Source organism: Panulirus ornatus, chromosome 42 (assembly GCF_036320965.1).
Source record: "Panulirus ornatus isolate Po-2019 chromosome 42, ASM3632096v1, whole genome shotgun sequence".
Classification (NCBI taxonomy): domain Eukaryota; kingdom Metazoa; phylum Arthropoda; class Malacostraca; order Decapoda; family Palinuridae; genus Panulirus; species Panulirus ornatus.
The window spans coordinates 13,628,879-13,640,850 of NC_092265.1; the positions used below are offsets into that span (position 1 = coordinate 13,628,879).

Consider the following 11,972-nt stretch of genomic DNA (forward strand, 5'->3'; position numbering starts at 1 on the left):
GTAAGGTTTAGCAGGGTTGAAGAAAAAGTTAGTTGGGATGTAAGTTTAAATGGGAAAAATTCAAGGAAGTGAGGTGTTTTAGATATCTGGAAGTGGACTTAGGAGCGAATGGAACCATGGACTTGGAAATGAGTCATATAGTGGAAGAGGGGGTAAAGGTTCTGGGAGTGATGAAGAACGGGTGGAGAGAACATTATCTCTGCAGGCAAAATTGGGCATATTTGAAGGAATGGCAATTCCAAATACTATATGCTTGCAAGGCATGGGCTACTGATAGGATTGTGCAGAGGAGGTTAAAAGAATTGGAATTAAAACATTTGAGGACAATACAAGTTTTGAGGTGGTTTGAGCAAGTAAGTAATGAAAGAATCACAGAAAAGTGTGTGGCTCCAAGAGCAGAAAAGGATGTGTTGAAATGGTATGGGCATATGGAGAAAATTAGTGAGGAAAGGTTGATAAAGAGGATATACGAGTCAGAAGTGGAGGGAACAAGGAGAATCAGGAGACCAAATTGGAGAGGGAAGAAAGAAGTGAAAAAGACTTTGAGTGATTGGGGCCTACACATGCAAGAGGGTGAAATACATGCAAGGAATAGAATGAATTGGAACGATGTCATATCCTGGGGTCAACAAGCTGTCAATGGACTAAACCAGGGAATGCGAAACATCTGGGGCAAACCACGAAAAGGTCTGTGGGCCTGGATGTGGATAGGAAGTTGTGGTTTTGGTGCATTACATGAAAGCTTGAGACTAAGCATGAATGAATGTGGCCTTTTTGTCCATTTTCCTGGCACTACCTCACTGACACAGGGGTGGTGATGCCATTTCTGTGAGGTGGGGTGGTGCCAGGAATGGATGAAGGCAAGTGAATATGAATATGACTTACCCTGTGTAATCTTTTTCCATTCTTTTCCAGACACCATGTACCAATACTTTTAGTCTGGCTTTAGTTTTATGGTCATCATCTTGTCACTTCTTAAATATCAAAAACAGTACAGATACATAGCCTGCTTTAAATATAACATTCCAAATACATGAATCAGAATAACATAAGTAAAGCTCAACCCATTTAATTACCATTCCTTAACTCACCATGATAGTATATTCGATAGTTGAGTAGGTAGAGAATAATTCTGCTGGCTGGCTCTGTTCACTGATGGAAGCATAGGTGCTAGGGAAGGAGTTACGCTGGAAGCAAAAGCAGCATACCCACATTTTGGACCGGAAGTCTACCTGAAAGAAAATGTCCTTACTAAATACAGTATTAGAAGCTTCTTATAATGAGGATGGTTACATGCCTTCCCCTCTAAGTAAGATAAATACATTCCCCTCTAAAAATACATATATAAATCTACTGTTAAAAACAGAAATGGCCTATGAAGAACCTCACACACAATTCATGAAAAATGATCTTTGCACACTCCTTTTTACTCTACCTTGGACCCCAAGTGAAGAATCAGAGAGGGATACTGTACAAGATTTAATGGCTCCAGCCTCCTTTGAATTTCCATCTAAATTTGATTCCACCATTCATTTCTTCTAGTGCCAAAGTGGCATGGTACTACTGGCCACGTTAGGCTGGATGGATTCCAGGGTCCCCTTAAATGACTCTTTAAACTCTTCTAAGCTTACTTTCATCTTTATTCATCACCTCTTAGAAACCCAACTCTCCAAGGCTCCTTCCCCTCTACACTATCAGCTCTCTAACTTGAATCATTACCCTCATTTCTGTTACAAGGGCAGTGTTTGTGCCTACCGTAATACAAGAACTCCTACTGCTTGCCTTATGGATCTTGAATCTCCTAACTAAAATGCCATTAAGCCCAAAAGTCTATAATCCTTATATTTCTGATCTTATGTTTCATATATATCCCACAATTCCTCCAATTATTTACAACTATTTGACTTCCTGCCATTAGGCAATGCTATCTTCAAGTCAGTGCCCCAGAATCTCCCATGCAGAGGATTTCAAAGTACACTATAGAGATAGGTTTCGCTCTACCTGGAATGATCATGGTAAAGTTTAGGCCATTTCTTTTTCCCTCCTTAATGATCTGGCACTGATAATCAAACATACAACATTAGTTCCTGACAGTCACAAATATTTTTCAAATACAATTTTTTTTTTTTTTACTTCAAAACCCACCCACTATAAATAGAATATTTTACCTCCTTAGAGTCTCCTAACCACAATCTTCTTTTTCTGTATCTTCTAAATGGGAATGCCCACACTCCCACCCCACTCAAAATACCAACTTGACACTCTGAGAGAGTTTGGCAGTCATCCATGACTTAAGCCAAATAAGTAATGTACAGAAGCAGTAAAACTGATGAACAAAATCACTGAATTCATAGGTAGGCCTTTCAATTCTAATTCTAAGGAAATCATCCTCAATCTTTATGCTTCCTTGGTGTACCCCTATTTTGAGTAATCTGTTCAGTTTTGGTCAACCTACCTCAGAAAAGAGAGAATAGATAATATAAAGCAATGAGCAACAAAGATGACTTTCAGATTGAAAAACAAATCTTAAGAAAACTGTCTAAACAACTTAACTTCGTCCAGCTTAAAAAAGAGAAGGTTAAGAGGTGATCAAACTTTGAAATTCAAATTTACCAGAGACTTTGATGATCTCAATCTAAGCAGCTACTTAAGGCTTGAATAATCTGATTTCACTCACTCATGAATTAAGACCCTACTTAAAGCATGATTCATCTGATTTCAATCAGTTATGAATACAAACTCATGGCCAAACGTTTTACCTTAAATGAGGCAAATAATTTTTTCTACAGGATCGTAATCAATGCAATGATTTACAAATTGGTTGAAAGCAGTACCACAGATACATTTACCTTCTCTTCATGTTTGTTCACATTTCCCCATACTAATGGGGTAGCAGAAAGTGAAAAAAAAAACTGCATTCACTCAACCAATCTCTACCAGCCATGTTCAATGCACCAAAACTACAGCCCCCAATCCACACGCTGGTCCCACAGACCTTTCCATGGTTCCCTGGCTACTTCACATGCCCTGGTTCTGTCGAATGACAGCATGTCACTCCATGTATATTACATCTTTCCAATTCACTATCATGTGCAAGTCTTTCACCCTTCTGCACATTCAGGCCCAAATCACTAATATTCTTTTTCACCCCATTCTTCCATCTACAATTTGATCTCCCCCTTTTTGTCTCATCCACTTCTGCAACATATATCCTCTGTTGATCTCTCCTCATTCATTCTCTCCATGCCAAAACTATTTCAGCACACCCTCTTCAGCACTCTCAACCACACTTTTCATATTACCATACCTCTCTTTTGCCCTTTTACTTTCTCAATCAAACCACCTAACTCCAAATACTGTCCTCAAATACATGCACCCTCCTCCACACATCATTAATAACCCATGCCTCACATCCATAAAACACCGTTGGGACTAATATACCCTCAGATGATGAGCTCTCTTTCCACTCACTCCTCAATGTTCCCAGAACCTTCACCTCCTCACTCACCCAATGAATTGCTTCAACTTCCATGGTTCCATTTACTGCCATGTTCACTCCCAGGTATCTAAAAATATTTTGCACCTCCTCCTCATGTTCTGCATTCAAACTACCACACTAACTAACCTGTTTTCCAGCCCTGCTAAACCAAATAACCCTCCTTTTACACACAGTTACTCTTAACTTCCTCCTTTCACATACTCTCCCAAACTCAATCAACAACTTCTGCAGTTTCTCAATCAAATCTGCCATCAGTGATGTCATCAGCAAAAAACTTCTGACTCACTTCCCATAACCCCTCATCCCCTTTCTACTGCATACTCGCCTCTCTCTCTCCAAGACTCTTGACATCTAGCTCCCTTACCACCCCATACAGAAACAAACAGTCATGGTGACATCACACATCCATGCCATAAACCAACCTTCACCAGGCACCACTCACTCTCCTCTCCTGCTACTCACACAAACACCCAATACTCTTCCCAAAATCTTTTCTCTGCTTCTTGAGGATACCATTACCACCCATTTCACATGCACAGGCCACCTGGGATCAAACTCACATAGGTCTGAGTCCTGGTAGCGGCATTCAGTCCACAGTTCACCCAATTGTTAATTTTCCTAAAGAGGATGGTTGATAAAATGGGTAGCTGGTTTAGGCTTGGGGGTGTGTATGTGTGCATTAATAAATAAAAAACCACAGCTCCCTATCCACATCCAGGCCCCACAGACCTTTCCATGGTTTACCACAGACGTTTCACATACCCTGGTTCAGTTCACTTGACAGCAAGTCAATCCCAGTATACCACACTGGTCCAATTCACCCTATTCCTTGCATGCTTCTCACCCTCCTGTATGTTGAGGCCCCAATCACTCAAAATCTTTTTCACTCCATCCTTCATTCTCCAATTTGGTCTTTCACTTCTCATGGTTCCCTCTACCTCTGACACGTATAACCTCTTTGTCACTCACTCTCCATGCATCCAAACCATTTCTATACACCCACCTCTGCTCTCTCAATCATACTATTTTTATTCTTACACCTCTCTCTTACCCTTTCATTATTTATCTGATCAAAACACCTCACACCACATATTGTACTCAAACATTTCATTTCCAACACATCCACTCACCGTACAACCGTATCTATAGCCCATGCCTCGCAACCATATAATATTGTTGAAACTACTATTCCTTCAAACATACACATTTTTGCTCTCCAAAATAACGTTCTCTCCTTCCACACATTCTTCATCACTCCCAGAATCTTTGCCCCATCCTCCATCCTGTGACTCATTTCCACTTCCATGGCTCCATTTGCTGCTAAGTCCACTTCCAGACATCTGAACTCTTCACTTCCTCCAATTTTTCTCCATTCAAACTTATATCCCAATTAACTTATCCCTCAACCTTACTGAATCTAATAACCCAGCTCTTATCCTCATTTACTCTCAACTTTCTCCTTTCACATACTTTTCCAAATTCAGTCACCTTCTGCAGTTTCACACTCGAATCAGCTACTAGAGCTGTATCATTAGCGAACAATGAATGACTCACTTTCCAGGCCCTTTCATCCCCAACAAAGTGCATTCTTGCCCCTCTCTAAAACTTGCATTTACCTCCCTAACCACCCCATCCATAAACAAATTAAACAGCCATGGGGACATCACACCCCCCCTACCATAGACTGACATTCACTAGGAACCAATCACCCTCCTCTCTTCCTACTTGTACACATGCCTTACATCCTTGGTAAAAACTTTTCACTGCTTCTTGCAACTTACCTCCCACACCATAAACTCTTAAGACCTTCCAAAAAGCATCTCTATCAACCCTATCATATGCCTTCTCCAAATCCATAAATGCTAAAAACAAATCCATCTGTTTTTCTAAGTATTTCTCACATTCTTCAAAGCAAACACCTGATTCACACATTCTCTACCACTTCTGAAACCACACTGCTCCTCCCCAATCTGATGCTCTGTACATGCCTTCATCTTCTCTATCAACTGCCTCCCATATCATTTCCCAGGAGTACTCAAAAAACTTATGACTCTGTAATTTGAACACTCAACTTTATCCCCCTTGCCTTTGTGCAATGGCACTATGCATGCATTCTGCCAATCCTCAGGCACCTCACTCTGATCCATACATACAATGAATATCCTTACCAACCAATCAACAAAACAGTCACCACCTTTCTTTATAAATTCTACTGCAATACCAACGAAACCTGATGACTTGCTGGATTTTATCATCCACAATGCTTTCATTACCTCTTCTCTTAACCAAACCATTCTCACTGATCCTCTATCTTCCCACACCACACCGAACAAAGCACCCTATATCTGCCACTCTATCATCATACACATTCAACAAACCTTCAAAATACTCACTCCATCTCCTTTTCACTTCGTCACTACCTGCTATTACCACCCCACTTGCCCCATTCACTGATGTTCCCATATGTTCTCTTGTCTTACGCATATTATTTACCTCCTTCCAAAACATCTTTTTATTCTCCCTAAAGTTTAATGATACTCTCTTACCCCAACTCTCATTTGCGCTCTTTTTCATCCCTTGCATCTTTCTCTTGACCTCCTGCTGCTTTATCGAATACATCTCCCAGTTAATTGCATTCCTCTCTTGTAAGTATCATCTCAACGCCTCTTTTCCCTTTCACTAACAATTTTACTTCTTCATCCCACCACTTCCTACCCTTTCTAATATGCCCATCTCCCACCTTTCTCATGTCGCATGCATCGATTGCACAAGCTATCACTGCTTCCCTAAATACATCCCATTCCTCACCCACTCCCCTCACATCATTTACTCTCACCTTTTGCCATTCTACACTCAATCTCTCCTGGTACTTCCTCACACAAGTCTCCTTTTACAAGCTCACTTACTCTCACCACTCTCTTCTCCTCAACATAATGCCATGTTTGTCCTAATTCTTAAATGTCAGCATTGCGAACCTTTGCTCTATAAGCCATCGCTGTAGGAGCTCCCCATTAATATCCAAGTGTGTAAAAATTATGCGCAGAGGTACCTATTGTGTTCATCACTTTAAATCTAAATGCTGTGGGTTTCCTTCTAAAATGTGTATAGATCTCTCCCTTACACTAAGTGAACCATGATAGTGAGAAGAAAGAACCATACTAAGTTGTCACATATGCTAATAGTAAATGCAACAGTTCAACTTTGAATTTCTTTAAATGAGAGGACATACAAGCATTTATTAAGAACTTTAATTGTTAGACAATCACTACGCAACAAAAACAGAATTAACAATGTTAAAAGAACCTTAGCTTTATATAGAAAATCTATTACACTACTGGACTGAATTAAAATCTCACACTGTCTCTTACCTGACAGAGAGGGTTTAAAATTGCTCCACACTGTATTTGTGTGCACTTCAGTGGCTCATAACAAATTGGAGGCAAATCATCACGTTTCTTCAAAGGGGTGTAAGTGCAAGCAACTGGCACTACCATCCGTGTTGCTTCAATTCGACTAGAAGGCCACACATTCCATGAAAATCGAACACCCTGTCATGTGAAAATTAATATTAGGAAAACTGGTATTGAAGCCTGTGACATCTTCCATACTTTATCAGAGTCAAAAGCATAAAAAAATTACTTCTCTTGAAGAAATGCAAAAATGGGATTTCAAAATACAGGTCAGTAATTATTTACATAAATAAATGATCATCAAAGTAACCTTAATAATAACAAATAATTTACCAAGAGATCTTCAATTTATGGAATCCTCCATATTTCAGCTTTATAGACTATCTGTTAACCAAACCTTGCTCAAGCAACATCAATCCCAACTATATATCTGTATGGGAATTGATAAAAAAGACTAATGAACACTTTCACAACAAAAAACTTGCAAGATTGCTCTCTAGGAACAGTCAAAAACAGTTCACTACTGTTAAAGGAAAAAAGATGACTGCAAAATATTACCAAAATAATGTGGAACAATACTACTTCTTCATCCCACCACTCACTACCCTTTCTAATCAACCCACCTCCCACTCTTCTCATGCCACAAGCATCTTTTGTGCAATCCATCACTGATTCCCTAAATACATCCCATTCCTCCCCCACTCCCCTTCCTTCCATTGTTCTCACCTTTTTCCATTCTGTACTCAGGTCTCTCCTGGTACTTCCTCACACAGGTCTCCTTCTCAAGCTCACTTACTCTCACCACCCTCTTCACCCCAACATTCACTCTTCTTTTCTGAAAACCCATACAAATCTTCACCTTAGCCTCCACAAGATAATGATCAGACATCCCTCCAGTTGCACCTCTCAGCACATTAACATCCAAAAGTATTAGTGAAAGAGAAGAGAGAGGCATTTGGACGATTTTTGCAGGGAAAAAATGCAATTGAGTGGGAGATGTATAAAAGAAAGAGACAGGAGGTCAAGAGAAAGGTGCAAGAGGTGAAAAAAAGGGCAAATGAGAGTTGGGGTGAGAGAGTATCATTAAATTTTAGGGAGAATAAAAAGATGTTCTGGAAGGAGGTAAATAAAGTGCGTAAGACAAGGGAGCAAATGGGAACTTCAGTGAAGGGCGCAAATGGGGAGGTGATAACAAGTAGTGGTGATGTGAGAAGGAGATGGAGTGAGTATTTTGAAGGTTTGTTGAATGTGTTTGATGATAGAGTGGCAGATATAGGGTGTTTTGGTCGAAGTGGTGTGCAAAGTGAGAGGGTTAGGGAAAATGATTTGGTAAACAGAGAAGAGGTAGTGAAAGCTTTGCGGAAGATGAAAGCCGGCAAGGCAGCAGGTTTGGATGGTATTGCAGTGGAATTTATTAAAAAAGGGGGTGACTGTATTGCTGACTGGTTGGTAAGGTTACTTAATGTATGTATGACTCATGGTGAGGTGCCTGAGGATTGGCGGAATGCGTGCATAGTGCCATTGTACAAAGGCAAAGGGGATAAGAGTGAGTGCTCAAATTACAGAGGTATAAGTTTGTTGAGTATTCCTGGTAAATTATATGGGAGGGTATTGATTGAGAGGGTGAAGGCATGTACAGAGCATCAGATTGGGGAAGAGCAGTGTGGTTTCAGAAGTGGTAGAGGATGTGTGGATCAGGTGTTTGCTTTGAAGAATGTATGTGAGAAATACTTAGAAAAGCAAATGAATTTGTATGTAGCATTTATGGATCTGGAGAAGGCATATGATAGAGTTGATAGAGATGCTCTGTGGAAGGTATTAAGAATATATGGTGTGGGAGGCAAGTTGTTAGAAGCAGTGAAAAGTTTTTATCGAGGATGTAAGGCATGTGTACGTGTAGAAGAGAGGAAAGTGATTGGTTCTCAGTGAATGTAGGTTTGCGGCAGGGGTGTGTGATGTCTCCATGGTTGTTTAATTTGTTTATGGATGGGGTTGTTAGGGAGGTAAATGCAAGAGTTTTGGAAAGAGGGGCAAGTATGAAGTCTGTTGGGGATGAGAGAGCTTGGGAAGTGAGTCAGTTGTTGTTCGCTGATGATACAGCGCTGGTGGCTGATTCATGTGAGAAACTGCAGAAGCTGGTGACTGAGTTTGGTAAAGTGTGTGGAAGAAGAAAGTTGAGAGTGAATGTGAATAAGAGCAAGGTTATTAGGTACAGTAGGGTTGAGGGTCAAGTCAATTGGGAGGTGAGTTTGAATGGAGAAAAACTGGAGGAAGTGAAGTGTTTAGATATCTGGAGTGATCTGGCAGCGGATGGAACCATGGAAGCGGAAGTGGATCATAGGGTGGGGGAGGGGGCGAAAATTCTGGGGGCCTTGAAGAATGTGTGGAAGTCGAGAACATTATCTCGGAAAGCAAAAATGGGTATGTTTGAAGGAATAGTGGTTCCAACAATGTTGTATGGTTGCGAGGCGTGGGCTATGGATAGAGTTGTGCGCAGGAGGATGGATGTGCTGGAAATGAGATGTTTGAGGACAATGTGTGGTGTGAGGTGGTTTGATCGAGTGAGTAACGTAAGGGTAAGAGAGATGTGTGGAAATAAAAAGAGCGTGGTTGAGAGAGCAGAAGAGGGTGTTTTGAAGTGGTTTGGGCACATGGAGAGAATGAGTGAGGAAAGATTGACCAAGAGGATATATGTGTCGGAGGTGGAGGGAACGAGGAGAAGAGGGAGACCAAATTGGAGGTGGAAAGATGGAGTGAAAAAGATTTTGTGTGATCGGGGCCTGAACATGCAGGAGGGTGAAAGGAGGGCAAGGAATAGAGTGAATTGGAGCGATGTGGTATACCGGGGTTGACGTGCTGTCAGTGGATTGAATCAAGGCATGTGAAGCGTCTGGGGTAAACCATGGAAAGCTGTGTAGGTATGTATATTTGCGTGTGTGGAGTATGTATATACATGTGTATGGGGGGGGGGGCCATTTCTTTCGTCTGTTTCCTTGCGCTACCTCACAAACGCGGGAGACAGCGACAAAGTATAAAAAAAAAAAAAAAAATTACTACTATAAGAAGTGAAACCAAGATTTTTAATGACCAATAGTCATTTGTCTACCACAGGATGAGCATCAAGAGCATCCAAAATAACACTCGCTTAGTGAAGGATTAAAGTACTAATTCACCCCCCCAAAAAAGATGCATCTTTGAGAATGCACCCACTTAAAACATGATGAACCACATAAAGCTGACAGATGACCATTCACAGGGCTCAGTGACCATATAACAACCCACCCAGGCCTATGACATTACAAAAAGGTGAGGTGGTGCTAAGTAACCATCCATCCATCCATATTTATTTAGTGACCACTGATGTCTTTGCCTTGCACCAATTACTATAAAGAATCAAGAAATGATTTTTAAACAAAAGCTGAGGGAAGATACAGGGAAAATAACTTTTCTTTAATCTTGGAAACATGCTCTTGTGCAGCCTATCCCAAAATGGTTGACTGTTTTAACCCTTTGCCCTGTTGCCCTGACTTTCATCATTTCAGAAGTCTTTAAATCTTTCCTCAACACCCATTTCCTTAAATAAGTTAAATTTCTTTTTTACCTGGTAAACTATATGGCTTTTAAAAGGCAAGATCCACCAATGGAATCCTTTCCCACCTTAAAAATTCTAATGTCTAGCCATTATCTCTGAGAGGACTCCAGTGAATCCTACATTGTAGACCTTGATATATTGAAAATTTCTGATGGTGTGGCATTGGGGTCTGATCTCCAAGTATTTCATTCAACTCGTTCACATCTAGCTTCCTCTCTGGTTAAAGCATCTCTGTATTTTTCAATTCAAATTAAGAGAGGCTTTCCTATATGGACACGAACACAAATCATGCTTAATAAATAAAACCAAATTTCTGCCCTTCAATCTTTCTAAAACGTCTTGCAACTTTACTATCTTTGATGGCTCTGTAATTCCATCACTTAACACAATAATGAGAATCAACAACAAAATATGTCAGCAGAGATCCAAAAGTCATTTTCACTTTGCAGACTTAGCAATTCTGAAGCAAACACTATGAACTGCAACTAATTTTTCAACCCTTTCAATCCATCAGTCATAATATCTGAGGGCACAAAGAATTTCTCCTCAAGTTCATTTCATTTAACTAGAACATCCCCTTCTTAATAAAATGATATACAAATCAACTCAAGTGAAACAATGCTTATGTCTGCTACACACCCTTTAATTGATAACATTCCTGTGTCAGGCATATGAGGTACTCCAGGAGTACTTTCACAAGTATATGGTGAGATGTGAGGTATCTTATTAAATGCTTTTGTCACATGCAAATCTGATTATCAAAAGTTTTCATCAGTTATTTCTATCATCAGGTAAGAGTGGCATAACTTTAGAAATTCCTACATAACATGAAGTCATAGATTTCGCAGAGGTTTCCTTGACATTTCCACTTGTACTAACTTATGTATGAAAAAATAAGTTGATAGGAAAAGGTAAGTGAAAACAAAAGGAGCATACGCTCCGGCTGCAATGAACATAAAAAATTACTGGGAAGTACACAACTCACCTGGACAGAATTGGCTTAAGGAATAAAGTGTGTCAAGAGCTGTCTGATGATATGCATACCTACCAATCTTAAATTGGTCAAATGAATAATGCTTGATGTAATGAACACCTATCAATCCCTCTTTTCTTTTCTTTAATAATCATCCACTGTTCCCTGTGTTAGCAAGGTAATGCCAGGAGCAAACAAAGAAAAAGCCTCATTTGCTCACATCCATTCTCTATCCTGTGTAAATGCAATGAAACCACAGCCTGCCTATCCTAAATTAGCTAAATGAATAATCCTCAATGCCTATGACAGTCCAGTAACAGAGATTTCCTTTGATGAACCATTCCAACTTTTAAGAAAAACATTCTAAGTAATTATGAGTGATTTTGAATTCCTTTTCAATGACAAAAAGGAGTTCTATTAAAATGATTCATATCCAGATTACTTCTTATCAAATCTTACAGCAAAGTTTGCACTATTATTTGACTACAAATAATTTTT

At 39.9% G+C, this 11,972-nt stretch overlaps 1 protein-coding gene across 4 annotated transcripts in view; it reads right to left on the minus strand.

Moving 5' to 3' along the window:
• Window positions 1–11,972, minus strand: part of Sec23 (transport protein Sec23) — a 74,144-nt gene that overhangs the window by 52,716 nt on the left and 9,456 nt on the right. For all 4 annotated transcript variants that reach the window (XM_071686579.1, XM_071686578.1, XM_071686577.1 and 1 more), the window contains exons 3-4: window positions 6,868–7,047; window positions 1,092–1,232 (exon numbers count right to left, since the gene is read on the minus strand). In XM_071686579.1, the coding sequence (XP_071542680.1) occupies window positions 1,092–1,232; window positions 6,868–6,993 (267 nt within the window). In that variant the 5' untranslated portion in view covers window positions 6,994–7,047. The remainder of the gene's footprint in view (window positions 1–1,091; window positions 1,233–6,867; window positions 7,048–11,972) is intronic.